Source organism: Brachyistius frenatus, unplaced genomic scaffold, assembly GCF_029030835.1.
Source record: "Brachyistius frenatus isolate BFR_SWC_R1_liver_20210118 unplaced genomic scaffold, ASM2903083v1 Contig_2, whole genome shotgun sequence".
Taxonomy (NCBI): Eukaryota; Metazoa; Chordata; class Actinopteri; family Embiotocidae; genus Brachyistius; species Brachyistius frenatus.
Window position 1 is genome coordinate 10,871,797 of NW_027210601.1, and position 21,732 is coordinate 10,893,528.

Below are 21,732 nucleotides of genomic sequence, written 5' to 3' on the forward strand. Positions count from 1 at the left end.
CAACACATGGACTCCAGCAGCTTGAAAAGACAGCAGTGAGGAAAGCAACTTTTCAGAGGAGCGATAAATGGTGGGAGGGAAGTCTGCTGTTGGCTTCCTGGGTTGAGCTGCGTACGCTGGCTGAGTGTTGGACTTACATACAATAGGAAACAATCCCTTTTTTCCTGTGTGTGTGCGTGTGTGTGTGTGTGTGTGTGTGTGCGTGCGTGTGTGTGTGTGTGTGTGTGTGTGTGTGTGTGTGTGTGTGTGTGTGTGTGTGTGTGTGTGTGTGTGTGTGTGTGTGTGTGTGTGTGTGTGTGTGTGTGTGTGTGTGTGTGTGTGTGTGTGTGTGTGTTTTCTGTCTGTCCTAACAAAGAACAGCGGGAGTACTTAACTGGGCTGAAGAAGACTTCTGGATGCAACAGCAAAGAGGAGGACCAGCCAAAAGAGAAGTGGAAGTGATAAAACAGAGAGTGGAGCAGCCGGCATTGGACTGAGAGCACAGGAAGACCAAGTCTTGAGGGACATTTCAGCAAGGGGCAGAAAGAGATCCAGAGGACAAAAGGAGAAACTTCCCTGACCCACTTGTCAACTCGACCAGGCGGTGCAACCCCCTTCTTCCCCCTCTCCTCCCTCCCTCCCCGCCCCCTCATCTTACCCTGACATGGGCCGCCTGCTGGCCCTGATCCTCGCCTACCTGGCCTACCTGCTGGCCGCCGCGATTGGCTCGGAGCACCAACAGCATCGCGTGCAGCACGGGCCCTGCACCTACACCTTCATCCTCCCTGAGGTGGAGCACTGCCGATCTGTAAAGGACTTCCAGGTCACTAACACCCTCCAGCGGGACTCCCCACCTGAGGTCGAGCCTGATACGAGTCAATCCAGGCAGAGCAAGGCCCGGAAAGGCAGGCCTTCCCCGGAGGAGAGGAAGTTGGAGAGTCTGGAGAGTGCCATGGAGAATAACACTCAGTGGCTGCAGAAGGTAAGTTAACTGTTCACTATGCCGACCACTGTCTTCCTCTTCTTCTTGTCCTCTTTACATGACATGTTCTAGCCTGCAGACCTTAAAACAAACTGCTGTAAACCGAACCACAGGATGTGCACGGAGTGCACTGTCCGGTAACATCTTTTGACAAGTCTTCATTATTGATAAGTTCAGTGTTTAGCTAGGATTTCCTCAATGCTTGCTCTATGCATATCTGGCTCCATGACAACGCCTGGTGCATGAGTGTATGTCTGTATTTAAGACCACTGGGACGCTAGAACTCCCTGTTGCATGCAAGAGGAGAAAGACAAGATGAAATACGTTTACAAGTCTCAGGTCGTGCCAAATATGTCTCACATAGTTAAACCTTCTAAATGAGCCTTTCCCCCCTACAGGCAACAAGTCCACAGAAACTTCACTCCTGACTCGTGTTTTAGTCAATTCATAAGCCAAAAGTCGGGTCAAAAGCTCTCTACCAAACTCAGCTTACATAAAAATACACCATGTTTTCTCAGTGAAATAACTTGTTTATCTGTGTGAGACACATTTCCGCACGTCTCCTCATTGGACGGTTGGCCTTTGCAGTTCCATTTAGCCCGGATTATGACTGACTAAAATTAAATGATGTGATTAAAAGTGGCTCCACAATAGACTCTCCATCGCAAAAGGTCATCCGGGCACAGACTCAGTGTTGGGCCATTGTCTGGAACAGACTGACTGACGGACACGCCACCCCTCTCCACCCGTCTCTCTATTCTTGTCTGCATCTCTCACAGAATATTTATGGTACACACTAATCCTCAGGCTGATTATGAGCGTTTGTGTCGAGTGTTTAGATTGGCCGACCGAGAGCAAACATGTTGATTATATTTCAGGATTTGAAAACGGGGGTTTCACGAATGCCAAAGCTCTTCCTGTGCTCCTGTCACTCCCCGCTTTCCCCACAAATTCTAAATTTTCTCTCTTCCTTCCCTCCCTTTTCTATCCATCTCTGTCCTTTCTATCATATCTCAAAATCTTTGTCTATGCTGCTCCCGCTCACCTGACATGCAGTCAGGAACACACATATGAAAACATACACTCGTATCCCCCTGTGTGTCTGATGCTCAGTCTATGAACTACAGGCCTGGTTTCCATGCGAGCATCCCATGAGGTCACACTGTATGTGAACGCCGGAGAGACGGCGACAGTGAGAGATTTTTTTCCCTCATGCGTAGAGTGTATTATTCATGCACAGGCTTTACAAACCATCACATATTGCACTCATCTTGGTGTTGTTGGGTAGCCTCTCACCTTCACTCTCTCTCCACTGGAGACGTCATACGAGCGCCTAGGAAGGAGATGCACTTTAAATCCCCCCACATCTACAGAAAAAAGCTCTGCTGACACATACTGCTCTGTTGCCGACTTCACATAGCGTCCGGAGTGAGCGCAACGATCCAACCTTTCAACAAGTAACCCCCACCAGGCCAAAGTGATGCATAAATGGCTGTACGGTAGGTGGGATTTCCTCATAAACATAGCAAAACCCCAGAGAGACTCTTTTAGATATGTATGAGGGTATGCTGACCTTTCACCCCAGATGGCAAAGCCTTTTCAGCACCTTGTGGATCTCATTAAGCCTATCTGAATATGGTTTGGGAAGAACTCGGTGTATGCATGAGTAAGAGCTTCAGGCATGTGTGTGTCGGTGTTTCTGTGAAACTTTGTACTATTGCGCTCAAAGCTCCCCCGGGACGCTACGACCCTGTTCGCGAGCCTTCCGCCCAAAACCCCTCGAAAGAAAACACACACCCACACAGAGAATTAGGAGCGCACACACTTATGTTCCACAGAGGAACCTCCTGAGTGGACGAGTGCAACGGGACCGCATTAATGCTCCAGATTCCTTCGCTGGTGTTTCCAAGAAGAAACTGTTGTTTGTTTTCTTTGGGACTAACCCCCATCACAACCCTCCATCCAGACCCCTTCGCCCTCTGCAGCCCTGAGGGGCTGGCAAAAGGGATGTGAGTGTGTGCTTTTGTTAGTCCTTTTTACAAGACTGTGCAGATTATGCTAACGCGGAAATATTGCACATATTGAGATCAAGGTACCAAGGCTACTCTTGGTGACCTGATTTTTGGGCCCTGTAATATTTCATTAAATCAATGCTAAAGTAGTGTAACCCGCATTACTCACAATACTCACAACTCCAATTGGTCAATTGGTTTTCTTTCCTAAACTAACATCCATTTTTCCAACTTGAAACATCTTTAACTATAGCCCTTGAAACTTCTTGAAACATTCTTTCAAATTACAATGAAACACACTTTCTTTCTTTCATACCTCTTACATAAATAAAAGATGACATACAGAGGCTGAGTAGCAATGCAGGTTCCTCTGTTCATCATTGCTGTTCTATATGTAGTATGCAGACGCTATCACGAGGGTAGCACTAAACACATGATGGGACAAATAACGGCTCATAAACCAAAGCATGAAACAAACAAAAATTCTGATTTGATAATTTTATGGTGAAACTACTAGAGAAGACAGTGGGCAACCAACACTAAAACAGTTCATCCTAACAGCCACATTAATGTCTGTACTAAAAATAAAGGCAGTGGATCTGTACATTTCACTCCAATCTACAAAAAATAATCCCATGCTGGAACTCAGAGAAAAGTCAAGGTATCTCCAAAATTATAAATATACATCCTTAGGAAACCATGACTATTTGGCAGTGTAGAAAACCAAATATTTCCTTGAATACCACTATGTTTGATGAAAAATAAAACTTCACTTTTGAATTCCTAAGGGAAATCAATAAACTTTCATGATCATACGAATACTTTTTTTCAAATATGTCAGTTCGGATTAAGTGGTGGATTGACTGAAAATGCCAACCCTAAATGAAAAAGACAACAACAGTTAAAACCGTTTTCACAATGTAGCTAACCAACAGAACATGATGTCAACCAGGGACTAACACAATAATTTCCAATGAAAACAGTCCACAGTTAGACCTATCCAAGGTAATCATGTCTGGAAAGTGACGTTGTGGTTGATTTTGCTATAATTTACAATGCTGTGGGCTTTATCACACTGTGCTTCAATGTATTAGGATAGAGACAAAAATATACAAATCTATCTGAATGGTTTGCAGCTTAAAGCAAACAGCAACCATGTTCCCGTCAACCTTTTAAGGTCAAGAGCACATCATCTGGATTTCTATGTTGTTGCATGGACATATCCATCAAGTCACCATCATCATTGTGGTTCCTTGCAATCATGCCCATTACTGATGTGCCTCCGTCCACCATTATCATCCATCAGGACACCCAGCAGATATGTTTCCCATGTTCTCGGTAATTGTAACCGAGAACAAATGCATCTATTGGCGCAATGATTAAGATATCAAGTCATACAACTCCTACGATTTTCTGAGCACTGATCCCTCCTCGGTCCCTCTCAGACACAGTAAAACAGAATTATGTAACGTCCCAAAAGTGATTTATTGGGCCGTATAGTACAGCGTATGACAGAGCTGCAATTAATGAAATTGGCAGGGGGAGATGGAGTGTATGAAGGCCTCTGGATTGAGCTGCAGCACAAAGGCTGTAATAGGAACACTTTAGACAGGTGGCTGATAGCAGCTTGAATACGCAAGGCAGATTATGATGCAGGGATCTTTGGTTCTTCCTTTGGAGTTGGCTTTAATCCGTTTGGTAATCTCCTCATAACCTTCATTTTGGAGGGATTGTTCCTGCTGTCTCAGTTGTCCTAAAGTAGCAAAATGTGAGAGATGGATTTACAGAGCTGGAAGGAGAGGGCCGCTATAAAAGAGGGAGTTTGGGAGAAAGTTCAAGAGGATCTAAGAGACAAAGGGGGAACGATTACAAGCAGGCAAACAATTCACTTGGTAATTCATCTCAATTTGCCCACTTGAATCAGTATTTTTCAAACCTCATAAAAAAAAATAGACAAAAAACTCCTGTGGCAATGCATTATCATAACCCCATTTCACTCTCAAATGTTTATTTTTGTTGAAACAAACAAACAATTGTAGTCCGATTTGAATACTCTTCGATTTTTGCGGATAGCCACTCATTAGCTGGATCATTTTGGGTGTTCTCTCCTTTGAGACTTCATTTTCCAGTTGTGTGGTTTAATGAGTTAAATCTGATCTTTTCTCCCTGGACAAGTCATAAATATTAATGTTCTCCTATTCGATATTCTACTTTGCTTTATTGCGAAGGCACAAGCCGTTGCCGTTTATGGCAGGGAAGGTGGAATTTGACTACCAGATGCCGTTTTCTCAAACAGACCCCATTAATAAGAAAATCTATTTATTGGAGCAAGATGGATGCCATCCTATTTTTACTCCCGGTATAACATATGATGGGTTTTTGCCAATGCTTTTTTCTCTGGGCTTGTGATTGATTACAGAGTGTAGGCGTCTATCCCTGAAGTCCTGCACATGAATATCATGATGTCAAACTCCCGGTGTACATTTTCACTGCTATTTCTGAATACCCAGTGAAATGCCTATATATTTCATGATTTTATTAATGTAAGGGTCAGTATTTGCCTGAGGTTGACATGCAGATGGATGGATGGATAGATGGGTGGTGAGACACTGCAAGTCCCTTAGGGATACTAAATTCCTTGACTCCATCACTGCCTGAGAAGATGGAGGTGAAAAAGACATATCACTTGAAGGTTGCCCCTTTTACACTGCATCGAGCTGACAGTGAGTGAATAGGGAGGTCGCATGCTAAAATATGAGTACTACCGCAAGGGAACAAGAGTCTGCTTGCTCTTCCTGCAGCTGGAGAACTTCATCCAGGAGAATGTGCGCTCTGGGATGGAGGAAATAAAGAGAACCGCGGTACACACCCAGACAGCTGCCATGCTAGAGATGGGAACCAACCTCCTCAGCCAATCAGCCGAGCAGACTCGCAAACTGACAGACGTTGAGACCCAGGTGAGTCACTCAGGAAGGACCACGGTGAACCTGGGACAACTTGTTTGCAGCCAATCCAAATAAACAACAGTGGGGGTCACACCCATGCAAAAACAAGCGATGTCACTTGCGAAACGCTCTGCGAATAGCTAATTAAATGTAAATCAGATGTAATCCCGCTGAGAAGCCGTGCCCAAAGGTGGCGGCGGACGCTTTAAAACAGCTGGTGTTTGGTTCTACAGGCTCTGCTCGACACAGCTCGGTGTCTGACAACAAGCCAATTAAAACATAAAGCTCAGTAGCACAACACAGATGTGTCTTCAATCATGCCACAGCGTTGTTATTACAGATTGGGCTGTTTTTTGGTCCTCGTGCTTTCGTTCTCTGTTATGAGAGGCGATAGAAAAATGCAACCTGTACAAATAGCTGAGCTGCTTTGTACAAGTTTTTGTCTCATCTGCAACTTCAAAACATGTCACAGGTGCGTATGAGATCATTTTTGCTCAAGTTTTGATTAGAAGATGAAAGAAGGCAAATTATGAGCTTTGTGATGTGTTGGGTAACACTGTTTATCCCTGGGGGTCTTTTTTATGAATTTATCCGATTTTTTTTTTTTTTTTTCATCAATATCTCTCATCACCCATCCTTCTAGCTGCAGATACTGTGATGGAGTAATTCTTCAGTTTTCATCAATCTATAGGTGTTAAACCAGACAAGTCGCCTGGAGATCCAGCTGCTCGAGTACTCACTCTTCACCAACAGACTGGAGAAACACATCCTCCTGCAGACTCAGGAGATCTCACGCCTCGGTGATAAAAACAGGTGAGCGCGCACACACTTCATCAGGCAAGACTTCCAGTGTGCTGGTAGGACTTTTACTGAGCACAGACACTTCAGTCTTAAACCAATTGTGGTAGTTTAATTGCCAGTACAGCGGGGAAGGTAAAGGTTTTTCACAAGTTCAGTTTCGGAGATACTTTACATTATGCAGTTATTGCTGTGGTTGTTTTTGCTCCTCACTTCCTACAAATCCCTTATCGCTCCAGACCTGTGCCGGTCATAATGTTTTTCTCTTGGATTGTTTTGTTGTTGAGGCTTAAGTTAATGTTGGTGGTGCTATTTTCTTTGCTTTTCCTTTCCGAATATGAGCCTGCTGTGAGAAACACAAAACACATCCCCACCTTTGCATCAAAGAATGCTCTCAGGAAAAAGCCACTTCACATTGGGTGGCAGAATATAAAGGGCCCGCCAAAGTTTAATGTACTGTATGTGCACATGCATGAAACTAGTCCAATACAACGCCCGGAAAAGAATATGTTGAATGGCTTCAACAAATCTGAACAACAAGTGTTAGGAGGGGTTTCCCATTCTTCTCTCGAAGAACACAGGGTCAAATAAGGGACAGTAGGGGTTAAGGACTGGGCTCTGGGTGGTGAGGAAGGCAGCGTGTGTTTTTTCTCTTTGTATCTGGTTGTTTATCATTCAATTCATCTGTACCAACCGTGACCTATAGGGAGGACACAGCAGCCAGACACCTGTTACACATCTGGCCCCCCACTCTGCCCTTTAGCCCTTGTCATTCAAGTCCTGACATGGCTCCGACGAGTGAATAAATGAATACATCCCGACAAGGGTAGTCTCCACAACAGGATGCATGAAATTAGAATTATAGAGGCAGATTTGCAGCCAGGCGGCCGTGGAATGAAAGGGAAATAAGGGCTGCAGTGGTTGTAGGAGGGCTGCTGCTGCTGAGCCTTAAGGGCATGGAGACCGTTTTTGAACTGCAGCCAAGCTAAAAAGGGCAGAGACGTGTTTGTTTTTATAGGCATTACATGTAAAATACGATTGGCAGGAAGTAGAGCACGCTGCAGAGAGAGTGAGAGCAGAATAATATACCATATATGTATTTCAATCATAATAAATAGAACAATATCATAAGCATAACAGTATAATTGCCTAGGATGTAATGTGATCCTAAATGCAATATTTGCTCTGTAAACTCACCAGACTGTTTAAACATTGAAGTGCTGGTTTCATGCCATGTTCTACACTTTGACTGTTCATCAATGTAAAATACACACAACACAGAACAATTTGTTAGTTTGCTTTGCCACATTTATCGAGTGTTTTCTCACAAAGCAAATCTGAAATGGAAGGGATGTTTAAAAAACAAAATGGGATTGATACAGCTTTCTTTCTCGGCTGCATACTGAGCTGCTGCCCTAAAGAGAGAGATTGAGGATCCATCTTTAGTGTCGCAGCTGTGTGTCCATGGAGTTTACAAGTAGCTTGTTCAATCTGGGTGGCTGGATTATTTCAATAAATAACTGCTGCAGAGTCGTTAGTCAACGCCATGAAGATCAAGCTGCAGGGATTTATGATCTTCATTTGGAGGCTGGGGTGTGCCACTTGTGCAGACACAAAGGTTCACACACACACACACACACACACACACACACACACACACACACACACACACACACACACACACACACACACACACACACACACACACACACACACACACACACACACACACACACACACACACACACACGTACATACACACTGTCAGGTTGTTGCCTCCTGGTTATGATCGAGAGGCTTAGCAAGCAGGGCCATCTGTGAGTGCTGCTGTGAAACAGGTGTTTATACGATGTTAGCCCAATGAGACTGTTGCGCTGATGTCTATTAGTTATCCTCTTCTAAAGCTGCAGGTTTGTGAAAGGTAAATGCTGAATGCATGGATTCTGCACCTGGACCCACTCTTTCTATCTACTGCCCCCAAACAATGCAGCGTGCATCGTCCAATATTATGCCTTCAGACTGTGAAGAAGAAAGATTTTTTTTTTTTTTTTTCTCCGACAGTTTTCTGGAAGAGAGGCTCTTAGCGCTGGAGGCTCGCTATGGGAAGGAGCTGCAGGGTTTGCAGAGCGAAAAGCAGCAGCTTCAAGAGCTTCTGGAGAGGCAGAGTGGACTGGTCAGTCAGCTTCAGGGCGAACTGGGGAGTTCGACGCTCAACAGCACCGTACTACAGAGACAGCAGGCCGTGCTCACAGACACTGTTCAGCAGCTGCTGGCCATGGTCCAGCACTGCAACGGTAAGGCTGAGCGAGTTCACTGTGTTTGGATGAGCGAATTGTGCTGTCAATTGTACAGATACATATTTACATAACAAAAGATAATACTAGTAACAGGATATTCTATTTAGACAAAAGGTGATTGAGAAAAATATAACCTGGAGCAGCTTGAAATTCAAATCTCAGACACACGCTTACACTGCAGACACCACAGGCTTAAATCAGAGCTTAACACTGCATGAAAACTCACATATGGGGTTGAGATTTGTGTCCAAAACCTGTAAGGTTGCCATCTGTAAACACGTGCTCGCATGTTTCTGCAGAAATCTCCAATGTGCCCAAGGAGGAGCCACTCACTTTCAGGGACTGTGCGGAGATCTTGCAATCTGGAGTGAAAGAAAGTGGAATATATAACATACGCCTCCACAACTCCTCACAGACTGTCAAGGTAGTAAGACTCTAAAGGCCATTGGCCTTTTCCTGCAAATATCACGTAACTGACTGTGACATGAATCTTTTTGGTTTGACATTTTGTCCATTTGTCTTAAACTTTTTAACAGTGGCATCACGGTCACTTTTATTAACGGGCTTCTTCCAGCCTATGGAAGGCAAAGTTCACACAAACACGGTGTATAATGACATTCAATGGGTTTATCATTATGTTCTGTACCACAAATGAATACTGGAAAAGCCAGGCTCGTCTGATGTTATGGTAATATTCTGGCCTTTTTGTATGATGCTTGATGGGGATGCCCGGCTGTGTTGCAGAAAACTAAACTAATCAGCGACAGTAACATTGTGCTTCACAGGCTTCATGGCGAGTGAGTGGGAGCTGCTCAATGCAAAGTCAGAAAAGCCTAGGAGGTACCTCGACTTATCTAAAGTAGCAAGCCCTTGTTAACTCAACCATGGCATCCACCAGCAGGCTATCCATTCTTTGAATCATATCTAGCATTCTTAGCTGGGATCCTCACTCTCAGAGCTTAGCAAGGAAAAAAAGATAAAAGTGAAAAAAAAAAAATGTTATTCATTACTTTCAGTCTAGTTTGCTGTTGGCACGATCTCCTACTGCCTCTGTTTTCCCCTGTTCTTCCTCTTCATTTCCTGTGGGCAAGGCAGCCAGGTGTTAGCCACTGGTGCCATGTGTTTCCTGCCAGCTGGGGCCAATGTACATTTCCACTGATACAAGTTAGGACTCCCCAAATCATTGCTGCTTTCAATCTATGCCATCCAGTTCCAATGTGGCTGGCAAGCTGGGTGGCTGCATGAAAGTGGGGCAGCTACAAATTGCCCTCTTTTCAAAGCATAGATAAGGCTTTCTCAGTTGGACCAGGTACAAAAGGTGTATGCATATGTATGCAGATAGTGGCTATACGAGACCTTCATCTGTGTATGGGTCTGACAAAACAAAACAACAAAAAAAACACCAAGGTTGGGAATCATAATGATGATTACAAACCAAATAATTCATTGTTTGGATCAGCTCTTTCTTGCATTAGTCTGTTGCATATTCTTCCGAGAGCTACATAAGCACAGGGCTCATTAAGTCAAACACATTAGGGCCTTTTTCTAAACACACATTAAGCAGTGTATTTTATCCCCAGAAAAATAGTAACCATGGCTTTATCTCTTTTAGAAAGTCATAATAGATCTGAAGTTCTGCATTATGTTGTAATGGATTTGGCGCTAAAATGCCTGAATCTTGGAAAATAATAAGAGAATTTAGAGGATTAAGTTTGACTCTGGTCTAAATCAGAGTAACGACCACATTTGGGAAATGACTTAAATTGAGACTTCTATTTCTAGAACCTGTTTTTGTTTGCAGTGTGATGCCTTCAAGGCCAGAACATTGGCCTAATGTGCCACAGGATAATCGCAGCATATTGACAATCCATTTCCGGGAGGTTAAAATAACTGAGTGCCTTTTCACCTTAATTTAGCTTTTCTATTCTGGGAAAGAGATGGAAACTTTTTTTTATTTCTGACAAAACAAAAAGAATAGCCAGTTGAGAAGATGTTGAAAGAGAGCCCTCGGGATTCTGTCAACACATCAGCATCTATACGGCCTGACTCTTGACATGTCAACATGGTGTGTTTGGTGGACAACATTCAGGAAAATTAATTGTCTTTCATCAATAATCCTTTACTTCACATGTTGCAAGCAATGTGTTTGAGTTAAAACTGTCACTTTTAATATTTACAGTTTGAGGTAACAGCATTGTATAAGGTTTCAAATATCCAGTAGTGCCTAAGAAAACTGATGGTGTCCAATTCTGTACCCTTGAGGAAAACCGAATACACGTATTAAATTAAAAAATATCTAATCTTACCACCCACGGGAGAAATGCACGTACTCAGTAATCACCATACCTAAAGGAGGCTGGAATACATCCAGTTAAACACCTTGAATATCTAAGACAAGTCCCTTAACAAGTCTTCACTTCACCACACGAATAAGTCCAATTCACTCCTATTTGTTCTTCAAAACATATCTACATATGGCAAAATGTGCAGCCAAGCAAGAAAGAAAACAGTCTGTCTAACCATAAACACAGAATCCTCCTTGTCAACCCCCACTCAAGGGAACAAGAGAACATGCTGAAATGTTCATTTTTTTCTTCCCACCTGGGTCATATCATTGCGTGACATCCCTGAAAAGTAGGGTTGCACCCCCCACCCTCCCCCATATTCCTGAGGCTTCCAAAGCGTCCTTAAAGAAACAAAAAGGGTAAAGCGTGTTTTATTTTTTTCATGTCATTTCTTCCCCTTTTTTTTCTCTACTTTCCTTTTGTAAACCGCTGTGGTTTTCTAAGATGTGACGTTTTGAAACTAATCCCTGTTTACTGATACGTCCACTCGGGACTAATTAGACTGAAACGTCAAATGGCTGAAAATGGAAAATAAAAGTAGGATAATTATAGTGAAGTAAGTTAATTATTGGTAACAATATTTTAGTTTTTAAATTAAATCATGTTTAGAAATAATAATACATTTTAATTTTAAGATGTTTCAGGCCTTCTTTCATTTGTTTTTAATGGCAAAGCAGCTTTAAATTTCAGCACAAATTTAGCGCTTTCACATTTACAGGTGTTACAATAGGCCGGTATTGACAATAACCTAGAAACATTGATATTATGTTAAAATACATCTGAAAATGTCAAAAATAATTCAGCACCAAAAACAATCTAATTCACCCTCTAACATAGTAGGTGGTGGTATTGCTCCTTAACACTGGTTCCTTCACTGAGCCAGCCCTAAAAAAAAAAATAACCGGATGTTACACGAGTGTTTTTAAAGCTCAGTTGTAATGGTGTTGGACTTGAGAGTTATTTTCTCTCTCCTGGTTATATTTTAGGCCGAGTCAAAGAAGCAAGTCACAGGCAGGGATTCAAACCCTCTCAATGTTTTAGTCAGTGATGAGAAAAGACAAACAGATATGGCTAAAGCATGTCAGGTTGAAGCCATCACTAAATCACTGGCCTACTGGAGACTCTTCACCTCACTACCCTCATATTTTGAGTGCCAAAAAAGGGAGAAAAAAAAACCTACAAACAACCTACAAACAAATGTAAAGACGAATTTGACTAATAGCATCATCAGTATTATTATTTTGTTGAATTTATTGTGATAATATCGTTATAATGATCTTTTGGCCATAATTGTGTAGTGAAAATCTGATAGCATGACAGAGCTATTTCCAATATAAATTAGAGTTTAAAGCTGGACGAATCAATATATTTTTTAAGAACAGTAAGTCAAATTATTATGTATAATGCAAAATGGGCCACTTGTTGTAAACCCAAAGAAAATCACCCACTCTCAGATCAACTGAGCATTTTAGCCGCCCAGCTGATTGTTTTGGTTTGGGTCGACCTCACTGCTTTTTGACAACCTTATTTCCAGGCCCAAAAGACTGCTGTTTTCAGCAATGAAAAGGCTCCAATGTAGTCACTCTGTGCCGACTACCCAACACTAAAAAACAGTTTGTGACAAGCTGGTTATCACAGTGGCGCATTTAGCTGCTGAAGAGCCAGCAGCTGGTGGAGGATGCTGGCCTGACATTCACCAGGTGGCTTGAAACAAGACTTCAAATCAATGCTCTGCCTCCTCTGAATATAGTGACATGATTGTCAATCAATTGTTGTTGCTGGAAGGTTTCCTTGAATAAAGCAATATCACAGAGTACATAAACATGCCTAAGATCTAACCAAGCGCTCAATGCCAAGTTTTTGACAGACAACGCGTTTTGATTCCGACACGGTACCGAAGACGTATTGATTTTGGTCAACTGGCCCTAACAGTCCTTCGTTTCCAGGTGTTCTGTGACATGAAGACCACAGGCGGGGGGTGGACGGTGCTGCAGCATCGAAGAAATGGCTCGGTCGACTTTCATCGCGGCTGGAGGGACTACAAAATGGTGGGTGAGGGTCGAGCACTATCCCTACAGGTTGTACGGATCGGTATTGTGGGACCGGACAGGAGGTTTCAATAATTGTCCGAGGGTGGTTTGGCACGGAGAGGCGTGGGAGACCGGCTAGCCTGTGATCCCAGGTGACCTGCGGTTGTTGTATTTGGCCGCCCTCATGTTTTCTACCACCTCCCATGTTATTGCACCTGCTCTCGCTCTCTCTGCCTGTTGTACTCCCACGCACGCGCACGCACATGCACACGCACTTCACTAACTCAGGGCACTACTGTTTGTATCCATCCTCAGGATCCCAGTGGCTTTCCTGCATAGAGATGTAAGTGTGTTGATGCAAGAAACAGCTTTTCCGAAAACAAACTGGATAGAATACAATCTGCTCAAGAGACTATGAAGTCGCTCCAGTGTTCTGGCTGAATCGAGTATGTTCAAACACCTTTGGCTTTTGTTTTGTTTGGAATTTAAATAATGCTTTTGTAGAATCCCATCACAAAGTTTCCCCGATGGGAGCAATATTCCGCAATAGAAAAACATTGAAAAAAAACTAGTCTTGCAAACCTTTTTGACTTGTTAAATTACACACGGACTACATTAACTGAGGTTGGTTTGGGTTTTTGATTGAACAGAATAGCAATTTGTCTCTCACCCATGCCAGCAAATCAATTGCCATGGCTCTGATTGGAAATAAAATGCAGGGAGGACTAACTGCAGACAAAAAAAAAGAAAAAAAACTTAAAAAAGACTTTCAAGGACAATATTTTTACAAATGGATGATTAATATTTGGCTGTAAGTTGGGGCGTGGGAGCACAGGGCCCCTGCAGATGGCAGATAACTTATGTACTAAAAATGCTTCACTGCACACTCCACATTCTCAGAAAGTGCACTCAGGGTTGATCAAATGTTGCACCCAGGCCTGCTGGTCAGATGACAAATGCTCCACGGCTCATACTATATATTTGCTCTCACTTAAGGCCAATAACAAACAGAGAGTCTGACAGCTAGACAAAGCGACTTTGAGTTCAGAGGCAAACAAAGAGAAAATCTGTCCTTTTGTTGAACTAGATGAAGGATTTAACACATCAGATGTCGATTTCGGAGTATTTACTATTTGGTCTTGAAAATTAACTCCTAAATAATACGTCTTATTGGCTATTGGTATTGTTATTGACTGACAAATTACCATGTACAGCAAAGTCTCAAATTCATTTGGCCCCTTTTACACTGTATCCAGCTCACATAAGGGAATATGTGACAGTCAAACAATTTTAGACACTCATTAAAATGCTGTGTTTTGTTGCTATATTCACCTCTTTGAGTGTAGCTGTCTCTCACCCCGTTTCATTCCCCATACACATCAGTTTATATTTCAGTAAGTAGCCTTGGTTTGGACTGGTGTTTGTTAGCACCTTAATTGTTTAACTGTTCACTGGGCTACATCCAGGAGTGGAAGACATATTTAGGTCCTTTACTTCAGTAAACGTACTAATACAACTCATCATTACAAGTTAAAGTCCTGCATTGAGAACTTTAATTAAATAATAATGTGAGTATTATCAGCAACATGTACAGTACATAAAGTATTAAAAGCAAAAGTACAAACTAAGCAGTAAATGCTTCCTGTGAGTGTTTTCTATTATATATAATGTTTGTGGATTAATATTACTGCTACATTAATGAGCAGTTTACTGCTGTAGTTATTTAAGGTTGTGCTCATTTAACTGCTTATGCACTGTTGCTTAGTTTAATCTACAGTAAAACATCTAATACATCAACAAGCTCAGAAAAAACAGGCAATTTCCAGTGAATCCAAGGGTGTCTTAAAATAGTTTATTTTGCTTGAAAAGTAGAAGAATTTTCTCAACCCATAAAGGAACATATAATCCTTTAGTTTAACAAAAAAAAAATAGAATTTTAAATCACCAAATTTGGAGATACACGGCTTTTCATGGACAGAAAGGGTATAAAAAATAAAAACAACAGTAATCTAAAAAGTAACTAAAGCCGTCAGAAAAATTAAGTGGAGTAAAATGTACAATATTAATTCCATTTAAAAGTATTCTATTTATGGTGATTGCTGTGTGGGGATATAATAACAAACTGCTATCTAATGATTAAAGCTAGTGATGTCGATCAGGCCCCCAACGTGTGTCTCAGCAGCAGGCATCCATGGATCAGCCCTCTTTATCTAAAGCCACCCGGTGGCTTTCACTTGTGGATTGAAGGGCCCTTTTGTGGGTTTGGAGGCTGTGAGAATCTTGGAAACCCCCATCAGTGCACCAATATGGGTTGACAGCATGTCTTCCAGCCTCTGCCACGGCACTTCTTGACTAGTCCCTGATACTTTGCACGTTTCCTCTCCTTAGCTTCTTCATTGTGCTCTCTCATGGGCACTTCGAGTTCCAGCATAATTAGTTGTTCGCAGCCTTAGAGGTGATAGTCATGTCTGCTCGGAGTCATGTTGACACAGTGTGCTCTGGAAAATTCAGCCGCCTGCCTTGGTGGACTTCCAGCTGTGAGTCAGTGCCCGTGTGGAGGAGGTGCTGTTTCTCTCCAGCTTAGACAAAGGTGATAGGCTTCTTCAAGGCACGGTGGTGTTTACAGGAGCTGATGGTGATGGATATGATTGGATCCTGGTGCCAACAATCGTGGTCTTCCTCAAAGGTCTTTGGGCAGCTGCTCAGAGATGATCCAAAGATCTTCTTTACAGCAGCGAAGGCAGGAAGATATCTTGCTCATTAGAAGTCAGATATTGTGTAAATTAATCCTGTTCGCAGCTCTTTGTCTCCCTTGTGGAAGCTGAGCTACGTGTTTGTTAGCTAATGTTGTAACTTCATATACTGAGAGAACCAGCTGCTGCTCAGCTGTGAATGTTCAGAGATCCCGATGTGATGTATCACACTGTATAATTCAGAGATTTCAGCTATTATTTACTATCTGCTGGTGGTAGCTATTGCACAATGCCGGGAAATGACATGAAGTCAGCCAGCGCTGGATAATTTAATGAGTGACACTATGCTGGAGTGTGTTGATGGATTTGCAGGGATTACATAGCGGACATTTGGGCACAAGGACGTTGTAGTGATGACACATGTTGTGTTTTAGGCGTATTGTTGCAATCGTGCTTTCTGACTCATTTCTATCCAATATGTGTTCACTTTGGTTAAGATTTGGAAGCCAAAGCATCTAAGTGTTTTGCATTTTAATGAAGCCATTCCTCATATGGAAGCGTCTGCATTTGTTATGTTTCAACTGCCTGTATCTTTAAGCAGCATACCCCAAAATGTCCTCCTCAAAATATATTATTTCCTGTGGTCTTGTACAGCTTATTGATCATAGTTATTTTCCATTGCCAGCAATGAGGTAGAAAAACTATGTTCATGTCCAATTTCTAAAGTTCAAGCAAACAGTGGATCAGTTCACAAAGCCGGTTGTTATTTTAGTTTTTATTTTATGAAAGTATTTCAGGTCCAGATGGAGCATTGGTCGGACATTAAGGCAAATTAAAGTCTCAATTGACTGGTCCTTAGCTTTGGGAGGGGAGTATTTCACTTCCTAAATGTAATGGACTGTCTTAGCCCATCAGAATGATAAATGTGACTTCTTAAATTGAGGTCCATTTTCATATTAACTCCAAAAACACTTGGCAGGTCGCTGGTAAAATCATCCCCCCTTGCTAGATTGTTTTTTTTATTTTTCTCGTACTATTATTTCTCTGTCTTTGCATCTAATCCAGGGCTTTGGAGATCCGTCTGGGGAACACTGGCTGGGGAATGATATCATCCACAAGCTGACCAGCTCCCAGGAATACAGTCTGCATGTCCAGCTAAAAGACAGAGAGGGGAACGAAGCTTTCTCACATTACGACCGCTTCTACATTGACCAAGAGGACAACAACTACAGGTAACTTAACAGCATGAAGTATAAGTTTAATTTGTGACTGAACATTGACTCTGGCGTGAAGTGATGCAATTCACAGACCTAAGTTCTTCATTTGAATTCTCGAATCATCCGATTACCAAAAGTGTAGAGTAATTGGTTCATGATATCACACGATATGACAACATGCTGAAGTAAAACACTCTACCTTATTTTACACTTCTCTAGGATTTAATTATTTCACTTTGTCAGAAATATGACATGAATAGGACTATAAGGAAGGTGCTCTATTTCACTCTTCAGTTTAAGTGTTTTATTAAGAGCTGCTATTGTTAATGGCATAATTATAAAACAGTACCACTCTTTCAATTGTTGCCTTCCCTCTGGATGGAAGACACTCAGATTAGAAACCGTTATCAACACTTCAAATTCCTCTCCATGTTCTCCTTTTCTAAGCTTTTTTATCATCAAGCACCGAAGTTAAGGCACCGCTTGGATCATTTTTAAGAAAGTCATTCACAGCGATGAGCTAAGTGGAGGGCACCCAGCCACTTGCGTCCGCCTTCATTTTTCTTTTCCCATCCCCGTGGCTACCGCTGTCCCTGAAATTCCCCAAGGGGAGGCGCATCCGCTGGAGTATAACAGGAATGGCTCGGCAATACCTGGCCCTGCCAGGAACTGACAACTCAGACAAAGCTCCCCGGCAACCCTGCAATCACTAACAAGATTATGTGTGGGTGTGCTGAAGCCACTCCGTCCTCCGAAACAGACAGAAATAAAATACAAACCAAAATATTTCTGGTTCGATTTCGTACAAATTCACAGGAATTTGTCCTTGTTTTGTGTAAGTTTTATGGAGATTGATGCTCTGAGAGATGATAAATCATAATCACATGTGGGTGTGCTTCCAAGATCCCTAATAGTGCAGCAAATTGCATTTGCCTGAGTTTCTTCTGCATAATTAGCGTGATAAAACTGAATGTTTCACAATTTTGCCACAGGCTACACCGCGTGAGGTGAAGCACCTGAGTGAATATAATAACCCCTGTAGCAAGCTACAACTGAGATCATGCTCTGTTTAACTATTTCAATATGTACCAGCTTCACTAGCACACTGAAGACGCCAGCTTTGTCTGTGGGGTTATATTAGAACTCCCAAGCCGAAGCTACAGAGCTCCAGTCAGTCTGAGCAATTCTCAACCTCAGCTGCATCCACTGCGCTCCCCTGAGAAGCATCAAGGTCTTCACCTAGAACTCAGTAACAAGATTCATACATTAATCATCGACATGACAGGCCACCTTTGTCTTAGAGGTAGCCAAGAATAGCTGTTCTTAGTAGGAATTCTTTGAATGTAATAGTATCATTGTCATTAAAGCGTATAATAACAATTTAAAAAGACAGTCACCTTGAAAAGGACTTGCCTGCGGTCTGTGGTATTGATAGAAAAGCTGAACTAATACATCTGGAAGTCATGGCTAATGTAAATGTTTTGGTGCTGGCACTCTCCATAAGCCAGTGTTTCCAATAGGATATCCTGCGGTCGCCATCCTGTCTAATTTGATATCTTCTCATTTTCTTCACATCACTGAGCCATCATGAACAGAACAGTTCTCCAACCAAACATCCCCTTATGTGTTATTCCACTCTCTTTGCTATTCCATCATCATTCCCATCCCCCAGCACTGTCATGTCAAACTCCCCTCTTGCTTCCCACTCATGATGTGCTGGCCTGCCCTGTGAACTTACAAATTCAAGAGGAGGATTCCTCATTTAGTCATCACAGACAGCGTGCCCCGGGCTACAGAGGGGGGTCACATAACTCAGGGGAGAGTGCGCCACTAACTAGACAGAATGACAAGGCAAGAGGAGAGGCCAGACAGCAGGACTGACCTCCTCGTCCACTCTCTTCAAACCAGCGCTGACACACACACACACACACACACACACACACACACACACACACACACACGGATGACAGAATAGACACAGAAACACACATATATTAATGCACATGTACTTGATTGCTGGGCCGCTGTATGAAAATAATTGAATGAATCAATTTAACTTGGGCAGAGATTTATTTCAGTCTGGGTAGTTTCACAAAGCACAGCATGGAGGAAAAATAATGAGAAGTTCTTTGGGTTTGTTTTTATATTGATGTTTAGCAATGGTGGGAACCTGCAGGAGCTAGTACCTTGTATTATACATATACTAGGAAGGCTATGGTATCCTACAGTGGCAGGATATGTAATCTCACATTCTCTGTTGATTTAAGATTTGTGAAATTATACACACATTGAAGGTAATGCTGCACGAGATAAGAGTTTTATCCAAAAATATACCCCGATACACCGACTTCTAATGACAAGGAGGAGCTGCAGAAGAAAGGAGCATTGTATTGTGCCCTATTTAAGAATGCTGCTACTCGCTTGGTTCGCCAGAATGAAATTGTGAAGTCAGATATACCCACAAATCAAACAAAGAATGACAAATTTAAAAGTGAGCAATCAGAAGCAGAATGGACGCCCGTGTGAACCTCAGCCCTTCGGTATGCCTTGGTATTAAGAAATCACAGATCAACTGCTTTGGTAAACATTAGCCTGTGATCACTTTACTAACAAAATATTAGAGATACTGAGCGTCATACACTTTTTAGGCAGAATCCACTCACTGTCATTTGCAGTTGCCAACAAGTTGCCCAACGCGGCTTTTAATAATGAATAGAAGTGCCCGCGGCTGAAACTCTACACTTTTTTTTTTTTTTTTTTTTCTATTCTCCTAAATCCAGCCTTCACACCGAAGGCTTCAGCGGCACAGCCGGACGAACCAGCAGCCTCACCCACACCGGCAGCCAGTTCAGCACCAAGGACAGAGACAACGACCGCTGCACCTGCAAGTGTGCGCAGCTCGGGACAGGAGGTACGCCGCTTCGATCAGCAGGCGCCCCTCATCTTATCCCGTCTCAATCTGTCACTCCTTATAACCCATCTTGTTAAACATTTCTATCCACCTGCTTGTAAATGTCCTGAAGTGCATTTCATTATCCCTCTGCGCCAGTATAAAGTTACTGCTGACTTACAGCTGTACATTTGGGTGTTCCATTTCATGAGCTTGAATACAATTAATTCTGACTTCATTTTATTTTTCCTTGAACCCTTGGGCAATACTTCCTCTGCAGGATGGTGGTTTGAGGCCTGCGGTCCGTCCAACCTGAATGGCATCTATTACCCCGCCTCGTCCACTGTGGTCCGCTACAATGGTATCAAATGGTACTATTGGAAGGGTCCGAATCTGATGGCTACCATGACAACCATGATGGTTCGCCCGGCTAACTTCTGACAGCATGCCTCGTCCTTTGATGTCCGGTTGTGAAGCGAGTGTCACCGACGGAAAATATGAGAAACAATATCCAGGAAAAGCTATATTTTGAGGAGGACACGAGAAGAAGACTGCTTTTGGACATCTTGGAGGGGTCCTTTAGCAACCGCCTGGGGACATGTGGAGTCTCTCGGCAAATGACTGTGGTTTCAGTGGATTTCTGAGTGAGGAAATCCATCAACCAAATCTATTCACAAAGGTACCCAGGCTATATTTTAATAAGGATTGTTCAGCAGTGAGAGGAAGGAGGCAGAGACAGAGAGACATAATATCATAAATCAAATTATGCAGCTACCAGTTACTCAACCTAAAACTTAAAATCAGTTAATACATGGATTAACCTTTAAAAGCACTATAGCAAAAATATGTTTTGATATAAACATGTGAAACCTTTTGTAGTGCCTATTTCCTGTGAAGTAATGTTTAAGGGAACATGTCTAAACTGCAAAGATTCACACATAGCCATTAGTGCTTGTAATTTACATAATGTCAACAAATTAAAAAAATATATGCTTTAAAAGTTATTTAATTTCACAATTTAGCTACTTGAAATTTTGATATTGGTGATATCTGTAATGTTTACTTGTCTGTTTAAAAGTGTAACTCAGCCAATACACAGTACAGCATATCACGGCCTCCACTTACTTCATTGGTTTACCATTGGTCACATAACAACACCATAAGAGCAACAGTAACATCCTTTGCTAGATCTTCCAAAGGGTTTTTCATAACGAAATGTCCACGATTCTTTCCAGTCACACCTCTCATAAAACTTTATTTGTGAGAGACTTTCCTTATAAAAGTACATCATACACATTCTCGGGTGTGATTTACTTCCAAAAGAAATGAAACATTCATAATACCATCTGGAAACAAAGCTGTAAATTCCATTTGGACTTTCTTAAAACAATAAAATCCTATACAGTTTTCCGTTGCCTGTAGCCCACAGTGCAAGCTGCGTGTCTCCGTATTAGCTACATAAACTTCAATAAGTAACGCAGTGCTGGACTCGGGGAAGTCAGAATAGGACTGCATTGCACCTTTGATCTGGTGAATCACCCAAT

General features: G+C 42.3%; 1 protein-coding gene across 1 annotated transcript; it reads left to right on the plus strand.

The window, feature by feature from the left end:
• The first annotated feature begins 145 nt into the window (after positions 1 to 145).
• angpt2b (angiopoietin 2b) lies at positions 146 to 21,373 on the plus strand. Its single transcript, XM_069700342.1, has 9 exons — positions 146 to 961; positions 5,775 to 5,930; positions 6,610 to 6,731; positions 8,778 to 9,010; positions 9,313 to 9,437; positions 13,305 to 13,406; positions 17,147 to 17,313; positions 20,079 to 20,209; positions 20,469 to 21,373. The coding sequence occupies exons 1-9, from the start codon at positions 644 to 646 to the stop codon at positions 20,627 to 20,629; spliced, it is 1,515 nt and encodes a 504-aa protein (XP_069556443.1). The 5' UTR covers positions 146 to 643; the 3' UTR covers positions 20,630 to 21,373.
• The last annotated feature ends 359 nt before the right edge of the window (positions 21,374 to 21,732 follow it).

Excerpts from the sequence above, each read along its gene's own strand:
- angpt2b (XM_069700342.1), top strand. The coding sequence starts at position 644 with ATGGGCCGCCTGCTGGCCCTGATCCTCGCCTACCTGGCCTACCTGCTG. Across the intron at positions 9,011-9,312 it reads CATGGTCCAGCACTGCAACG|AAATCTCCAATGTGCCCAAG; the intron begins GTAAGGCTGAGC and ends ATGTTTCTGCAG. Across the intron at positions 9,438-13,304 it reads ACTCCTCACAGACTGTCAAG|GTGTTCTGTGACATGAAGAC; the intron begins GTAGTAAGACTC and ends CTTCGTTTCCAG.